Source organism: Branchiostoma floridae, chromosome 3, assembly GCF_000003815.2.
Source record: "Branchiostoma floridae strain S238N-H82 chromosome 3, Bfl_VNyyK, whole genome shotgun sequence".
In the NCBI taxonomy this organism is placed as follows: Eukaryota; Metazoa; Chordata; class Leptocardii; order Amphioxiformes; family Branchiostomatidae; genus Branchiostoma; species Branchiostoma floridae.
Window position 1 is genome coordinate 33,846,679 of NC_049981.1, and position 18,385 is coordinate 33,865,063.

An 18,385-nucleotide genomic window follows, 5' to 3' on the forward strand; every position below is an offset into this window, starting at 1 on the left:
ACTGTGCCGGTTCTGACTCCCAGGAGCGCTTTTCGGGGAAAACGGGGCACAATTTGTCTATCGGCCTTCGTACGGGAGGAATGTCCTCTTCATCATACCGACCTAAAATGTCGAAAAGATAATGAAAATCAAATATTCAAGGACAAATTAGTTTTGACGAAAACGTAGATAAAAAGCAGATGTAGAATATTCATATTTCGTCTGGTTAATTCTCCAAATTCTGTAGTTCTACTGATAGAATATAAAAATAGCGTCCGTATTTTATTTTATTTTGTCCTCCCGCTAAGTTAGTCAGGTCAAAGGTCATCCTGACTTCCGCATTTTGGGTGTGTGTCCCGAACAGAACGTTACTCCGTGAGTCACCCCTGTAAAGGCCGGGATTTGGCGCTCCTTTCCCGACATTCAGACATTTTCCCCGTCAGAGGTCAGACCAGCGGGCCCTCGCGCCCCTCCGGCATGTTGTTTAGGGCGGCGGTGTGAGATTTTGAGCGCCTTTTCCAGCCGAACTGTTCGGGTTTTATAAAACTCGCGCGGGTACCGAGTACGAGTCGCGCTCCGAGTGTGTGTTTCCGGCGGCGGAGCGACCGTTTCCTTTGTTGTGGTCCGGCTCTGGCAGGTAAGCTCACCTGCACAAGGTGTAAAACTGCACGTGAGAAGCTACTTCTAGTCACGTAGACGTCATGTAGACCAAAGATAGACGATATTATCACACCCTCCCGCTGAAGACACTAAGCTTCTAGTCTTAGTGTAGTGAAAGTCTAACGTAAGTATACACTTGGGGGTAGTGACCTCCAACGTTGCGCAATTTTATGTACAACTGCATCGTACATGTAACGTTATGTGTCATCCGAGAACGATTTGAACGATTTCGAGACTCTAAACCCGTTTAAAACGCTCTATAGTTTCCATTTAGGCCCCACAGTTTGACAGCAATGTTCTAACTTATCTAAGTGGCAAAATGATTTTATTCATGGTCTGCCTTCTTTTGAGGCTACTAACTTCGACTTATATCAATCGAAAGCCTGTATGCCATATACTGTAGCCTATAAACTTTCTTCCACTCTCACCGGGAAGGACCCTTAATGCTTTTCGATACGCATGTTGGGTTCTTTAAGTTTGTAACAGTGGGGTTTAAGCGCTGCCAAACTGACCACGCCAACGGCTCTAGAGTTTTTGGTGTTGTGGTTTGCACGTTGGATTTGTAATCTGCCAAACTGGGTTCGATCCCGGGTGTTGGCATGTTTGTTTCTTTCTGTTCTTACTTGCCCCTTCGAATTCTAAGTTCTCGAGGTGTGGCTCTCCTCGGCTTACTGCCCTATCCGAGGGACATCCCTACCTGAGTGAAGTGAGGAAACTCGTCTTAAGTGCCTCTGCCAAGGAATTTGTAGCATGACAAGGTTCGAACCCAGGACCTCTGGGTTCTGTGTCAAATTGTGAAAGGATGGCCAAACAAGGACATCCTATGTAATTGGATATGATTATTATAACCCCCTGCTTACTCGCTCGGTGGTATCGCCCGTCATTCAGAAGCGAGCATCACCACGCTTCTCTGTCTCCGAGCTATACCGGTGAAGTTGTGTTTTTTCCCAAATGACACCACACGGCCCCACTGGAACATGTACAAATGTACATGTAGTGTTATATCATGCTCATGGACATGGAGCAGGAGGTTTTGAAGTGAGAGGAAGAAGCACAGACAACACGCCCCCAGGTAGACTGTAGACTGTAGTCCTCCAGGACTGATGGTTGGGTATTGTCCCTGAACCTTCACATCCTGCCAGTCCTTATGTAACAATGGGTGGGAGAATTACACTACTACTAGTACTAGTATTATCAATAGCATTTTATAGTTATAATATATATATACTTTATCAGCTGAAATTCATGAAGATCGGTGGAGAAGGGGTGCATATTTTATTCAACTTCAAGTTTCTCCATTTTATGTGTCAGCCTTTCGTATTTGTCTGGAACTTGCCCCAAATCGGGGTGCGTACTTAAATTTGTGTGCGTACTGAAATTGAGAAAATACGGTAACAGAAATTATGAAGCTAGTACTAGTATGTATGTCCCTGACCTGTTGTATGGCCATGAGTGCCTGACGTCAGACCACGTGTACACATGTAGTCAGCCAGCTGGGTGTGAAATCCTGATTGTGTTTGGTTAATGTGTCGGCATAATGACACCACAACACACAATGGGACCTGGAGTAGCAACGGGCAAGGACATACACATGCACACATGCAGTTTTCCTATTATTCATCAAATGACAGAACATCTCTAGTACAGACAGTTAACGGAAAATGTAAGCTATGCTTGGGGCAACTATATCTGTCATCAACTTCCTTCAACAGGCTTCAGTTTTTACTGCAGTCTCCAAATTTGTGTTCATTGAAACATACAAATGTTAAGTGTGAATGTGAGTGTTTTGAGGACAGATGATCAAGGACGTTGTAATGTCCATGTCCTAATGAAGATTGAGTCAGAAAAGAAAGAAAGAAAAAAGCACAAGAAAAAAGTTGTGTGTCAAATGTAGTAAACGTGAAGCAGCGATTTATAATTATATACAATCATAATATAAATCAATAAATATTACCAGAACCTGAACAATACAGCGGAAACTGTCTGAAGCCCGACTGGAATGGGAAAAATTCTGAAACAAATATTCATGTAAAATACGCCATGCCATAACTATTCATGCTCTCCATATTACATGCTCTCTCTGTCATGTTAAACAAGAACTATTTGATATGCTAGACTTGGGAAACAATATAGTTATGTTTGGAAAGTGGCCTGTGTTTTGGCACATAATTGGTAACCCTGCCAGCAAGTGTAAACCGTGTTATGCGCATGAATACATGATGTATGTTGAGTTGAGTTTGAGTTGAGTTGAGTTGTATGTGTAAGGTAGACAACAATTCTTACATGAGTGTGTGTTAAGGTTTGTTTATTGTTGAAACACTACAACTACAATGTATGATATACTCCCCACAAGTGCAGGTGGTTGTAAAACATGTAATCTGAGCACAAGTATCAGATCGAGTTACACTTCCTCATGGCGAGCCACAGGTACCAGGAACAGGAAACCGCAGCTTTGATAGGATTGTAAAGTTTGTCCTTCAAGTCCGGCTGCAGTTAGACAGACCATTGTTGTCAGGTCTGATCCTCTGTGCACTGGGAAAACTCTTCTTCACTCCTGAAGCATTTTCAGCTTTTTTAAATCATCATTAATATTGTCGCCGCTCTGCAGTGCTGGCACTGAGGTGGGCCGTAGAAAAATGATGGTTCTGTCAGTTTGAAATTGATACAAAACTAGTGGCAGTCACTGGAAAAGGCGAGAGAAGCCGTTCGTTCAACGTTTGGTTTGCATGGATGCATGGATCGGTCAATTTAACCAAACTCTTCTTATTGCCCTTTTATATGCACAATTACGCAATGGAGTTAGCGTGGCCAAGCGGTCTACGCGCTGGGTGGATATAGCGATTTGCTTTTGCAGCCGTGGATCGTGGGTTCGAACCCCACTTATGTTTTTTTCTTTGTTAGACAAATCTCATGTAATGTTTTTTTAATAGAAGACAGACCAATTCAGTAATTCGATGTTTAAAAACTCTTTTTTCATGTGATTTTGTTTAACATCCAGGCTTTTTCCAAAATACGCACCGGCCAGCTTTTTTCAGAAGCTTTCTTGTTTCATATTGTTCTATCAAAGTGATCACTATAGCTGTCCTGCTTGGTTGATTAGAGCCTAGCAAGAAGGCACGTCTACTCCTTTTCGAAACAGGGTCTAGAAAAAAATCTACAAATTGGTGGGTACTACATTGTACAAACTTGCCAAAGAAGTATATACATAACTTTATTGCACAATAATTGTACAAGGTACAAAGTATGGCATCCTACTGTACAGTTCTATGAAGCCTTACCTACTTAATACAACAGTGTGTTGTTGAAGAAGGACGATTATACTTTCACAGCTATCTCAATGTATAGATGTAATGTGACTGTTGGTGAGGTTCTATGTTTAAAGGAAACTTAATTTCAGACATAATATTATAGTTTCTAGCCTCCTTTCCATGTATTTGTCATGTAAGATGTCTGAATCAGTCAAAGTCTTCAAGGTCATGTCCACTCAGTTTTACAAACTGCCTGCAGAAGAGTTTGTTTACTGTGAAGACAGAAGCTGTTGTGAGTTTTAATCAGAAGTGTGTGATTCTGGCTAAGAGTGCTGTTGTATATTTACAGTAAACACAGATCACTTTACAGGAAAGGAGTTACAGATTGTTCCTCCTCTACTAGTCTAGAACCCAGGCACCATGCTGCAGCAGTAACAGGTCTCTCCTTCTGTACTAGCCTAGAACCCAGGCACCATGCTGCAGCAGTAACAGGTCTCTCCTTCTGTACTAGCCTAGAACCCAGACACCAGGCTGCAGCAGTAACAGGTCTCTCCTTCTGTACTAGCCTAGAACCCAGGCACCATGCTGCAGCAGTAACAGGTCTCTCCTTCTGTACTAGCCTAGAACCCAGGCACCAGGCTGCAACAGTAACAGGTCTCTCCTTCTGTACTAGCCTAGAACCCAGACACCAGGCTGCAGCAGTACTCTCACCTCTCAAATAAACGTACCGGTACGTTTATTTTTTTCAGCCTCAAAATCCACCCGGTACATTCTTATTTTAGACGGTACGTTTATTTATTTTTTCAAATTGGGGCTTTCATTACTAACCTAGGACCCCAAAAATATTGAAATTTTGGGTTTTTCTGCCGATATTTCCGTGGTATTTTTGCTCAAAATTTACTATTTTGGGGGGAGCTGCCTGACGTGACTTACCAGGTCCCCCAGTACGCACAGGGCGGGTCTCCCATGTGGCAAGCCAAGAGTGTCGGCTTTCCGAGGGAGTGTTCTTGTATGACAATCTTTTTCGTGGAACTTGTACAAATACAACTACTAGTACAAATATGTTTCCTCCTCGTTCTCAACACTTTTTCCTCGTAACTTCCGCGCCTTCCTCCACTTAACAGCATTAGTATAATTTTTATGGAGGCAAAAAATATATAATCAAACACTTGTCCCTCAGACACTTGGTACGTTCCGACAGGCCGTGGGAGGCTGTTGAAAGTTCTTCACGATAGCAGATACTTTTGGTCATTTTATCAAAGTAGAAACTAAACTAACAATATATAATATGAAATATTTTTGAAAAGTTGGAGCACTGTTGCCATCAGATATGTTTATGAGCGTTTGTTACTGTCATTTAATCATCAGTTATTGTCAGTTCCACCCGATTTCATTCTATGTTTTGGAAAATCCAAATGCCGTCAGCACTCCCCAAAAGTAAACCTGACTGGACAACGCCCCCAAAGGGGCGGAGTCAAGTCTGTTCAGGCCTTTTAGGACTTTTACCGCCAGCAGGCATGGTGCAGTGGGCGGGGCAGTGTGCATATAAGCCGTGGGAAAGTGTTTCCCTGCCTCATAGATGAATACATTAAGCCATATTTGGTGTGTATCAGTTTCAAAGCTGGAGTCAAAATTTACAAAGGGCTCAAAGGAACGTGCTTTTTTTCTATCTTGCGGTAATGCCTGCAGAGGAATCAGCAATACGATATGAATGTAGAGGGAGGTGTAAAATGTTAAATATTTTCTGTGTTCTTTGACTTCTTTCTCTCACTAAATTTCTAGAATTGATAACAAGAGATGCAGAGAGGAATAGGTGCTGATATTTGTAGCTAGCCTTTACACATTAAAAGCTTCACTTGGTCAGTGCACTTCTTCTTCCATCGTGTATTTTGGACCATGGGATGTAATAACTACGTGTAGCTCACAGCAAATGGTGAATAGATTACATATGTACAGGTCAAATGTATTATTCTCTCTCTCTATATATATATATGACATTTTTCAAGGCCCAATCTAACCAATTACAAAAGTCCAAATATGATAAACATTCTAAGATTATGGCAGTGTGATGTAGCCATTCTTTTTGAAGTATTACAAAAGTTTTCCATGATCACTTGCTTCAAGTTCCAAGTAGAAAATGTATGTACAAGTATCATGTAAATTTTCACAAAATTACGAATACTATAAATCAATCTTATATATTACCTTTTATTACAAAATGGAAAAAAAGATAATATATCGAACAAGATAACTATGGTTATTCTGTTCATTATATATACAATTAACTGATACGGTACTCAGGCACAAATAAATAAAGAGAACCTACCTACTTATCATATTCTCTTGGACAGAAGTAGCATGGACATGTAGTTTACATCGGTATGCCTAAACACCACAAACGAGTGCAAACGAGCAGGCAGACCCAGTTTACATGTCAATTTGGTATTTTTCTGGGGGGTACTTTTATTCCAGGGGGTACTTTTATTAGATTTTGAAGATTTGTCCGGGGGGTACTTTTATTCCAGGGGGTACTTCTATTTGAGAGGTGAGAGTAACAGGTCTGTCCTTCTGTACTAGCCTAGAACCCAGGCACCATGCTGCAGCAGTAACAGGTCTGTCCTTCTGTACTAGCCTAGAACCCAGGCACCATGCTGCAGCAGTAACAGGTCTCTCCTTCTGTACTAGCCTAGAACCCAGCCACCATGCTGCAGCAGTAACAGGTCTCTCCTACTGTACTAGTCTAGAACCCAGGCACCATGCTGCAGCAGTAACAGGTTTCCCTGTCCCTAGCCTAGATCCCAGACACCAGGCTGCAGCAGTAACAGGTCTCTCCTTCTGTACTAGTCTAGAACCCAGGCACCATGCTGCAGCAGTAACAGGTCTCTCCTCTGTACTAGCCTAGAACCCAGGCACCTTACTGCAGCAGTAACAGGTCTCTCCTTCTGTACTAGCCTAGAACCCAGGCACCATGCTGCAGCAGTAACAGGTCTCTCCTCCTGTACTAGCCTAGAACCCAGGCACCTTACTGCAGCAGTAACAGGTCTCTCCTTCTGTACTAGCCTAGAACCCAGGCACCATGCTGCAGCAGTAACAGGTCTCTCCTCTGTACTAGCCTAGAACCCAGGCACCATGCTGCAGCAGTAACAGGTCTCTCCTTCTGTACTAGTCTAGAACCCAGGCACCATGCTGCAGCAGATCCTGAAGACGATGTACGTGGATCCCGAGATTCTGTCGGAGCTGTCCGAGGAGCAGAAGCAGCTGCTGTTCTTTAAGATGCGTGAGGAGCAGGTGCGCAGGTATAAGGAGTGGGACGAAAAGGAAGACAAGAAACCCAAGAAGCCTCCCAAACCAGGTGAGTGGACTGTCTCAGACAGTTAAGAAAAAGGCCAAGATAGCTATAGATAATGGGGAGGTGTGGGGTGTAGGTTTGTTTGTTTTTATGGTGAAGGGAAGGATCCAGTTACCGAGTGTTGTTTATCTATTTGTTTGTTTATTACAGGAAAGAGAAGGATCCAGTGGTGCGGACGGAGAGCCCTGGACCTGGGTGATGGGGGAGTGTTGTTTGTTTATTTGTTTGTTTGTTTATACCAGGGAAGAGAAGGATCCAGTTCCTGAAAGGTGCAGACGGAGAGCCGTGGACCTGGGTGATGGGGGAGGGACGCGGGGATGCGACGATCGAGGAGATTATGGACCGCGAGGATCAGCTGAGAGCGCAGAGGCTGGCCGAGAAGGAGGCTGAGGAGCTGAAGTCAGTCTTATTATTAGTATTATTTTCCTGAAAAATGAGTCGTAGATCCTTTCCTTGTGAGAAAAGTCTTGGATAATTTCCCTGGAAAATCAATATTAGATCATTTTTCTGGAATATCACTGTTAGATCCTTTTCCTGGAAGATTAGTCTTAGATCCTTTTCCTGGAAGATTAGTCTTAGATCCTTTTCCTGGAAGATTAGTCTTAGATCCTTTTCCTGGAAGATTAGTCATAGATCCTTTTCCTGGAAGATTAGTCTTAGATCCTTTTCCTGGAAGATTAGTCTTAGATCCTTTTCCTGGAAGATTAGTCATAGATCCTTTTCCTGGAAGATTAGTCTTAGATCCTTTTCCTGGAAGATTAGTCTTAGATCCTTTTCCTGGAAGTTCAGTGTTAGACCTTTTTCCTGTAAGATTGATGTTAGATGTTTTTCCTGGAAGTTTAGTACCAGATCTTTTTCCTATATAATCCCTATATATATAGTTATCACAAGTCATTGCAAGTTCTCTATGCTAAGATTTTTAAGAACACTGTTATAAGAACAATTTTCTCCTTTTCATGAAGAAGGTAGAGGTAAATGTCTTTACTCTAAGATTTCCTCTGAATACTCCTTCCAGGAGGAAGAACGAGGAGTTGATCCGAGCGAAGCTGCAGGCGGAGAAGGAGAAACTGGAGCGGGAGAAGCGACAGCTGGCCGAGGCGAAACGGAAGGAGGAGGAGGCGTACGCCAGCAGGAAGGAGGCCAAGATGGCGGCCGAGCGGGCGCGGAAGGCCTGGGCCGAGCAGGAGAGACAAGCCAAGGAGCTCGAGAAGAAAAAAGAGGCCGAACTCAAGGTCGGTACCCCCCACAGCAACCTGTAATGGCATAGTCAGTACCCCCTCAGCAACCTGTAATGGCATAGTCCATACCCCCCACAGCAACCTGTTATGGTATGGTCCACAAGCCAGTCTCCAAGCAAATGTTTTGGAGGCTGAATTTGAGTTTGTTTTCCTAGCTGTTCCTGTCTGTGTCAAAAACTTGTTTCAGGAAAGACCTCCCCTCCCTGCGCCCATATAAAAGGCCATTTTAACATGGTGACTTAGGAATGCTTTTTTGACACAGAGAAAGGGGCAGCCAGAAAAGTGTAACAATTTACCCACCTCCAACATCTGCTGGAAGATGATGGAAAAGCTGACAAGCTGACAGAACTAGGGATAGGTATCAGCTGATAGCAAAAAATATGGAGCTGAAATCTGACACTGATACACAAACAAGATGAGGACAAGCAAGTGTCAGCACAAAACAGGCGACAAGCTTTCTAACAAAATAACAAGGTCTCAAAATAGACTCCAGTTTTTCTGCAAATCTAATGTGAATTGTGAATTTCAAGATGAACTGTACAAATTTTTTTTTGCCATAGAGAAGTTTTGGAAAAGGGGGTCGTTCAGGCTACCACTACTTACAAATTCACTGAAATTTGCTGCATTATCGAAAAAGCAGAAAATGAAGTCAAATATTACAAATAATGGACCTAGACATCAATGATATTGTTTTTTTAACAAACTTGCAGATAATTGATAGAATTGTGCTAACCACCACCCCTGCTTACAAGTGGAATCACCCACATCCTTGCACCTTAAGTTTTCACAAGCAAAAAGTATGCAATTCAGCCTTTGGCTGTGATGTACCTTTTTATGATCGTAATAATCAAATAAACCCTTCATTCATCATAAATGCCTAACCAGACCATTACAAAGATTTAAAAGCATGACCTGCAAATGCTACAGACCAATAAAGTGTCTAATGTGATCTGTTCACACACCCCCTGCCAGTAAGTGGAATCACCCACATTTCTGATCATGAATGCCAGAATGAAAACAGACCACTCGAAAAATCGGGGTCATAAAAGCTGCTGCTTGTTGGCTGAAAGAGCAGTCCAGTCCAGGACTTTGATGTATACTCAGAAGTCAAATACAACATCCAATCTGTGCACTTCAACTTGGGCTATCTGGGAACACATTAGAGAGTGCTAGACTGGTGTAATTAGCTCTCTGCCAGGGGGCGTAACCGCATGCAGGAATACTTCTGCCACCATACTGGACTGCTCTTTCTGCCATCTGAACTACACTACATGCTTTCCACCAACCTGCTGCTTGTTGTAAAACCCAGACCTGGAACTGGGAACAAAGAAATCCTGCCGAATGTTGTAACGCTAATTCACCTTTATCCGCGGGGTAACCTATATCCGTTGCTTTTAGATATGGACTCCGTATCTTAATAGGGATGTCAAGTTGACAGACGGTGGTTTGTAAGGACTGCAATTTGAAAGCACCTTCCATGGTCTTGATATAATCCTAAATACTCCTTTTTAAAAAGCAACGGATCGGATATAGGTTACTTCATGGATAAAGGTGAACTGGCGTTACCGTGTTGTTGTAGGTTATTAAACAGTTTTCTGGTGTTTCTGGTTTTAGTGCAACCATTGCCAGGAGCCGGTACTACAGGTGAGACCATGACTTCTGTAGCTGTGCCTGTGGCGTTGCTTTTGTGTCCATTTGTGCTGCCTTGTCATGTTCAATGTCAAGTTCTACTTGCAATAACCAATCCTGACTGTCCGTCACAGTTAGCGGTTTGACCAATGATAGCTTGGCAAAAATTAACAGTTCAACCAATGAGAAAGTGGCTGCAATTTAAATGATTGAATTTTTAGTTTTTATTTTGAATTTCTGCACTTTGACGAAGGTGGACAGTGCTTACCGCCTGAGCACTTTCAAATTGGGAAAACTTTGTGTTTGTTGGCTTTGTGAATTTAAATCTTGCCCTGTTGAGGTACAGATGCATGGACAAGCTGGGAGCAAGCTGAGAGTTATGCTCTTCATAAAATCTCATGATCTTATTCTGATTGTTATTTTTGTTTTGAAGATGTATTCGTCCTTGCAGATGTGAGTCAAAGATGACCATTGCCACACACTATAATCTGGCAGAAAGGCAAAGCAAAAGCGGTCTGCCTGAATCAGTATGCTATGGCTGCTGCACTCAAGATCATTTGTGTATGATAGTAAATTGTTGGGATTCTTGGATACTTCTCAATTTGACAGAAGTTTTGAGGCTCACATTCAGGAACTTCACTTGATTTTTGTTTGATGAAACCTCATCAAAGGCTAGACACAATTTGCGATGTTTGAAGCTAGGAGGATTGATCATCATATTTATTTATTTATTTATTATATAAGAGACATGACGGCACAATCACAAGATGGCTTCAGTTTAAGAAACGTTGCTGACTTTCTTCTCGGCTTTCTTCCAGAGAAAAGAGCAGATGGAGAGACGGCGGAGTTTCGAGGAGGTTCACAAGAAGGCGGAGAAGCGTGCCAAGGAGCTGTACATGAGTCTTAAGGAGGCGCGAGAAACGGCCATTAAGGAGGCGGAGCAGGAGCAGGAGAGGAAGGAGAGGGAGTGGAGGGAGCAGTGTGAGTAAGGGAGGGAGGGAGGGAGCCAGGGCTCTAGCCAGCGTCCGTTTTTCCGTCGATTGACGGAAATTTGCTGCGTGTGACGGAAAAATTTTGAAACCAATCCGTCAACTTTGACGGACAAAAATCTGATAAAAGCTCCTTGGTGCAAGCTACAGGCGGCTTGGGGACGCAATGTGAGTAAGAGGGGAGGGAGGGAGTGGGGATGGATGGATGGATGAAGGGATGGATGGATGGATGATTGAGTGAGTGACTGAATGAGTGACTGAATGCAGGGTTGGACAAGTCCAATAGTCCCAGGCAAGTGAAAGTGCTGATTGGGCAAGCAAATGTTCAGTTTGATTTTGATATACCCGTTACAATTAATTTCCAGTCATGGTATCTAGCATTGGTCAACAAACAAAAATAGAGACAATGATAAAATATTCCATTGCTGGAAGTGGAAGGACAGAAAAATGTCATTCCGGGCAAGTAAAAACTTTTTTCCAGCAAAAAAATCTTTTATGTTCTTGCCCAATGGGACAAGTGAATTTTAAAAAACTAGTTTAACCCTGAAATTGTATGTTTTCAGTACAAAAACAGGCTAAGAGGAATGAATGGATGAATGAATGAATGAATGAATGAATGAATGGATGGATGGATGGATGGATGGATGAATGAATGAATACATGAATGAATAAATGAAGGAATGAATAAAGGAAGGAAAGGAAAGAATGAATGAATATATATATTTTGTATTTTTGCAGTACAAAAACAGAAGGCGGCAGACAAGAGAAGAAGCATGCTGGCGAGAAACGCCCGCGAGGAGTTTCGCCGGTCGGTCCACATGGCGATGGCCGACAACAAGAAGCAGACGGTGTACGACGTGGCCACGCAGTTACAGAAACAGTCGTTAGGGGGCGCTGCACCAGCCACAAGGACCAGCAAGTGAGTAGACGTGGTCCTGAGAAGGTTTTGTGATGAGGACAACTTAACTTAAAGAACCTGCGTAGTAACACACTAGTCATGGGATATTGGAGAATTTTTTTCCACTGCCTGTTGACATTTCGGTGCCTGTCAGACATTTTCCTCAGGGCTTCTTAATTCTGCTTCTCTCCGCTATGTGCAACTGATGTAGGTGGCGCTTTTGTGGCAAGAAGACAGTCCCAAACATGGCTGAGTTTGTATACCCCTCTTTCCAGTTCATCACTGGGGTTGACTTTCTTAATTCCAGACCGCTTCTTTGATCCACTGGGTCCACCTGTTGTCTGCAGGTGTTAAAGAATCACTTGTTGTGAACAAGAATTCTCCAACATTCTATCAACCTGATGAAATTATTTTTAGAAGTCATGGTTTACCTGATGTCTAATCTTCATCAACATTTCTTTAATTGTCGACTAGTTGTAGAGATTGATCAATATCACTTACTAAATGTTTATCTATCAATGCTGCGGCACAGTGGAGCTGCAGGTAGCCCTTCCAACAGCAGGTACCACAAATGTTTCTACAGCTCCATGATTATAAGTCTAGTTTTCTGTAGGTGGAGAATGGCCTGGATTACACACAGGTTTTCAGAGTTGACTTCAGATGAAAATCAGTGCACTTGGCACAAATATCTTTTTCCTCTTTGCTGCTTGAATACAAGAAAGAACATTAGAAAGTCCAGGATGTTGATTTTTCTGTTTGAAATCATCATCATCATCATCATCATCATCCGGGCGTGCTGGTTTGTTTGTTTGAAATCAACTGATTCATTTTATTTGCAAACTTTTCTCTATTTCAGGACCTCGTCACCAACGCAAGCGAGCCTCCCAGCGCGGCCGACCTCGCGGCAAGAGGTCATCCGGTGGTTCCAGGACTTCGAGCAGCCGCGCCAGGCAGGACTGGACGCTCGGACGCACCAACCGGCGGCCTGGTTTCACGGTCAGTACTGCGAATCTTGACATGTTCTCAGAGGTTTTATCTGCGCAGTGATCTGTATCTGTTTCTATAGAGCCAGTACAACCGCCCTTCATGCATAACACACACACCAGCTTCTGTATCTGTCTCTATATAGCCGGTATAACCGGCCTTCAGTGTAGCCATTCAGCTTCTGAATCTGTGTCTATATAGCCGGTATAACTGCCCTTCGGCGTAACACACCAGCTTCTGTATCTGTATCTATATAGCTGGTATAACCACCCTTCAGCATAACACACACACCAGCTTTACAGGCATGACTTAAACAGAGACGGGTACTAATGCACAAAAGGGTATAGGAACAGTGGAGCTACAGGAAGCCCAAAGGGTGTAGGAAGGACTTAACTTGTTCATAACTTCTCATCCCTAAGATGACCTCATTCCTAATTCCTTTTTAAATTGCCCTCAGAAAGATTCTAATTTTTTTCTATCCACCCCTCCCTAAGATTTTAACTGTTTTATAACCCCCTTCCCTCCGCAGGCATCATCTCCCGTCAGGAGGCGGAGTCTCTGCTCGAGGGTCGGCCGGTCGGAAGTTTCCTGGTGCGGGTGAGCGAGCGCGTCTGGGGCTACACCATCTCGTACCGGGCCGAGGGGCGCTACAAGCACTTCCTCATCGACACCTCCGACAACACCTACCAGTTCTTCGGCACAAACCAGCTCTCGCACACATCGCTCTGGGACCTGGTCAACTTCCACATGGTGGGTTTGTTTGTTTGTTTGTTTATTGCATAACCAGCTCTCCCATACATTGCTCTGGGACCTGGTCAACTTCCACATGGTGGGCTTGTTTGTTTGTTTGTTTGTTTATTGCATAACCAGCTCTCTCACACATCGCTCTGGGACCTGGTCAACTTCCACATGGTGGGCTTGTTTGTTTGTTTGTTTGTTTGTTTATTGCATAACCAGCTCTCTCACACATCGCTCTGGGACCTGGTCAACTTCCACATGGTGGGCTTGTTTGTTTGTTTGTTTGTTTACTGCATGACCAACTCTCACACACCTCTCTCGGACCTGGTCAACTTCCACATGGTGGGTTTGTTTGTTTGTTTGTTTGTTTATTGCATAACCAGCTCTCGCACACATCGCTCTGGGACCTGGTCAACTTCCACATGGTGTGTTTCTTTGTTTGTTTGTTTGTTTATTGCATAACCAGCTCTCTCACACATCGCTCTGGGACCTGGTCAACTTCCACATGGTGGGTTTGCTTGTTTGTTTGTTTGTTTACTGCATAACCAGCTCTCACACACATCACTCTGGGACCTGGTCAACTTCCACATGGTGGGCTTGTTTGTTTGTTTGTTTGTTTATTGTATAAACAACTCTCGCACATCGCTGTGGGACCTGGTCAACTTCCACATGGTGGGTTTGTTTATTTGTTTGTTTGTTTATTGTATAAAGAACTCTCGCACATCACTGTGGGACCTCGTCAACTTCCACATGGTGGGTTTGTTTGTTTGTTTGTTTGTTTATTGTATAAACAACTCTCGCACATCGCTGTGGGACCTCGTCAACTTCCACATGGTGGGTTTGTTTATTTGTTTGTTTGTTTATTGTATAAAGAACTCTCGCACATCGCTGTGGGACCTCGTCAACTTCCACATGGTGGGTTTGTTTGTTTGTTTGTTTATTGTATAAACAACTCACACAACTTGCTCTTGGACTGCCAAGCTTCCACATGGGTTTGTTTGCATGCTTATTATTGCATGTAGCAGCTTTTATCATTTTTCATATCAGCCAGTTCTGTAGGACATTGCACACAATTATGAGAAAAGGAAACAATACAGTCATGTATCTGCATTGTACCATGTGCCCCATTTTGGGTAAATCCAGTTTTCAGTTCACTTTTCAGCAGGTTCAGAATTAATTGCTATATGAACCCAGATGACCTTGAAACTCAGACTGACCCCTTGCACCCCCCTCCCCCCCAGAGTGAGCCGATCTCCAGTACGGGAGGGGAGGTTCTCAAGGCGCCGTGCGGACAGAAGAAACAGCCGCCCGACTACCGGGACCTCATGGAGCAGCAGAACTCATCATGGTTATAACTACGTCTTAAAGACATCACATAACATCTTATTTAGTAACAACGTCTTAAAGACATCGCATAACGTCTTATTCAGTAACAACGTCTTCTCGCCAGCACAATACACACTGTACATTTCCAAACCAGCACCCGGAAAGGCTGTTAACGGGATCGAAAGATAAACATGTACTATATCAAGAAATATAGACAAATTAATTATGATAATTGTCTTTCTTTTTATTTTCCTTTCTGTGTGTGTTGTATCTTTCATATCTTGCTTTTTGTTACTGTAAACTGCCCTGCCGAGTGCTGGTTTGGAAATGTGACAGTGGTATGTGAGAAACTGGCCCAGGACGTCAGCATGGCTCATACAGGAACCTCAGAACTCTGCAACCTGCTGAAAATTGCTGGACCTTGTGATTGACCTTGGTATAAGGACTGGCTTATTGCAGGTGACAGAAGACTTTAAGTCTTTAAGCCCCGTGTTTGCCCTGGAGTCTAAGAGTTGGGTAATCAGGATGTTTGTTGAGGAATGTTGTAGAAATGAGTTTTTCTCTATAAGAAAGGTCGATTCTGCTGGGGTTGGCGGAAACGGCTGCCCGGTCGGTCGGCGGAAACGACTGCCCGGTCCAGTCCGGAGGTTGGTTTTGGGGGTTTCGAGTATTGCATATACAAAATGTAGCAGAGTAAGGTATCTAGTGTAGCTGCGCCTCCTTGCAGCAGTTTAAGCATTGTAATCTCAATATTAAACGTATACAAAATTTTGGACGGGATTTTGGTTGGAAAATGGCTGGTAATATTCTGTATATAAATTATGATGAGCGTAATTGTGTACATGCCATAAATCCGATCGTAATTACGACCGTATCTATGGGGTGCTATCACATGGAGAGCGGTTGGTAATATTAAGTATGTACCAGTGTCTGAAGATTTCCCAGACTGCAATTCTTTGATCATGATACTATTTTCACACATGTTGGAAATGATAAGATGATAAAGATTTAACCAAGGATTTAACAAATGTGTTCGTGGCCAAAGCACTGAAAGTCAGCATAATCCCATCCAGTCTCAGGTCGGCAGAGCAGCTAGAGCCCTAATAACACCGCGATAAACAACGTGGCCTCGATCAGCTCGAAAAATTCTAAATTAGCAATTAATCTTCAACATGAATGACTCATACTCTGATCAATGCCCACATCTTATTTGTCTAAAGCTATTCCGAAGAGCAAATAATAATAAAGTTTACTACTGTTCCCTATTAGAAGCGCCTCACACATATTGGATCCACGTGGCCACACACGCTGCGTATTTCGGGGTCAACGACCCAACGTTAATGTGCGCCACATGGAATGCCGAAAACTTCAGATGAATTACACAATCAAATCAAATTTCGAATTTCTGATATTACGGTAATGTTTACGATATTAGTGCTACTGTTAGTTGTTGGGTCAGCCTACACGGGAAATGCACCTAAATTACTGCTGCGATAGCAAGCCATCTTGTTTACATTTGGTATACTCAAAACCCCCAAAGCCAACCTCTGGACCAGACCGGGCAGCGGTTTCCGCCGACCGACCGGGCAGCCGTTTCCGCCAACCCGTTCTGCTGTCCTTGCCTGATCATCAGTGAAGCAGCTCCACAGTTGCAGGTTTCTCTGTGAGTGTGAAACTTGATACACAACTTCTTCCAAGTCTGCGTGAGCTACGAGTGAAAAAATGTTCTATAAGCCACATGTAGTTACAATTTAGCTTAAAAAACACAGCAAACAGCAAAACTTGCCATCCGAGATTACATGTACAAACAGTACTACTAGTAGCTAACTTAGTAATCATGCATGTATCAAACAATTGATGGTGAAAATGTGTCATGTAGAAATGTGTGGCCAAAATAAGTCATTCTACAGTAGGACAGGTATCATGTTTACTGACTAAGAAAATCATTTACTATTAATCTAAATCTAGAAGACTTTTGGAGCAATGTTTGAAGAAATTTAGTATACAGAATATTATGAAAGGCCAGACGAGTATAAACATAGGAAAGTTCTTGCAATGATTAATGTGATAAAATGTTTGGAAGCAATGATATTGGAAAGTGAATCATGGCAATAATTAATGATCATGATCAAACCTTCATCAATAAGGCAATAATATTATGCAGTATATCTCACATAAAGGTCCAGCAATATTGATTATGAAATTATGAATTAGATAAAAGATTATCATCTATCTTTGAATGTATGTTTTTTTGATATTGGAGAATTAAGTATAACCATAAATATAATCATTACAGCTTATTAATCAAGCTGTTGGCTGCGTATTTAATCATCAGAAGAAAGATGACAGCAATCGGTATGAAACGGACGTGTGTAATATTTACATCATGTACAAATATGTGTAATATTGTAACACATGTAAAAGTGCAAGACTGGCAGTTAAACTTGTGTATAAGCGCTGGTGAACACTTGAGGGACTCAGAAATAGTATTCATTCTACACATACTTACATAATTATTCTTACTCTAAAAACTTGAAGCATTCACAAAGTTCAGTTTTGTGATGACTATAGGTGCTTCAGTAGTCACTGTGTACAATCTAAGGGACCACCAGACATAAAGGTCCTTATACCCCCCTCACATTAGGCGAAAATTGATCGGACGAGTCTGCGAGCTCTAAATTACGAGGAGGCACGACGAAGGAATGGCAGAGTTCCCCCCTTCCTGTCAGGGTCATGCCTCCTCATAATTTAGAGCTCGCAGACTCGTCGTCCGATCGAATCGCGCCTAATGTGAGGGGGGTATAATGCAGACTGAGGGGTCAAAGGCACAGGTTTGACTGCACGTATAAACATCAATTGTTTGAATTTAAACAAGCATATTTTGTAAATGTTCCACTTTCTTGTGTCCTTTTTGAAGACCTGGTAAACCCCAAACTTCTCAATGTGTTTAATGGTGTTCCGAGGAAGGAAAATATCATGTAGAAAGCATTGTTATTAATGTTAATATGATGATAGATACGTTTGTTAGATTGAATATCAAAGTATAATACACGCTATTCAGTGAAACTTGCCCACGTACCTTCTCTACTTTTAACAATGTTTGCTGATTTTTTTGCCACTGATAATCAGACTTTATATCGAACAGGACCCTGTATGTAATCATGGTACGTCACACTAGCCAGGGGTGCCCCCTAGTGGCGAAGAAGGGTATTACAAGAAGGTGGCCATGTCCAATGTAACTCACTGATGTGACCTGTTATCTGATTCTGAACATTACAAGTCTTTCTATCCAGGATTTACCTTGTACCACTTTAACATTTTCTGGAAGTTGATAACAAACAATAATG

General features: G+C 42.6%; 1 protein-coding gene across 2 annotated transcripts; it reads left to right on the forward strand.

Annotated features, from left to right (window-relative positions):
* Nucleotides 1-303: 303 nt before the first annotated feature.
* LOC118411404 (SH2 domain-containing protein 4B-like) lies at nt 304-15,445 on the forward strand. 2 transcript variants are annotated; one of them, XM_035813673.1, is made up of 10 exons: nt 304-616; nt 7,054-7,239; nt 7,479-7,635; nt 8,252-8,468; nt 10,089-10,118; nt 10,922-11,084; nt 11,831-12,011; nt 12,847-12,986; nt 13,504-13,724; nt 14,954-15,445. In XM_035813673.1, exons 2-10 carry the CDS (start codon nt 7,071-7,073, stop codon nt 15,065-15,067), a joined length of 1,392 nt encoding a protein of 463 aa, XP_035669566.1. In that variant the 5' UTR covers nt 304-616; nt 7,054-7,070; the 3' UTR covers nt 15,068-15,445. The 2 variants fall into 2 exon arrangements, with proteins under 2 accessions (XP_035669566.1, XP_035669567.1); XM_035813674.1 differs by lacking the exon at nt 10,089-10,118 and having other exon boundaries at nt 305-616.
* Nucleotides 15,446-18,385: the final 2,940 nt, after the last annotated feature.

What these genes read in the sequence shown, in the direction of transcription:
- LOC118411404 (XM_035813673.1), top strand. Translation starts at nt 7,071, where the DNA reads ATGCTGCAGCAGATCCTGAAGACGATGTACGTGGATCCCGAGATTCTG. An exon ending in AAGGAGGCTGAGGAGCTGAA is followed by an intron (nt 7,636 to 8,251) that starts GTCAGTCTTATT and finishes TACTCCTTCCAG; the next exon opens with GAGGAAGAACGAGGAGTTGA. An exon ending in GAGGGAGTGGAGGGAGCAGT is followed by an intron (nt 11,085 to 11,830) that starts GTGAGTAAGGGA and finishes GTATTTTTGCAG; the next exon opens with TACAAAAACAGAAGGCGGCA.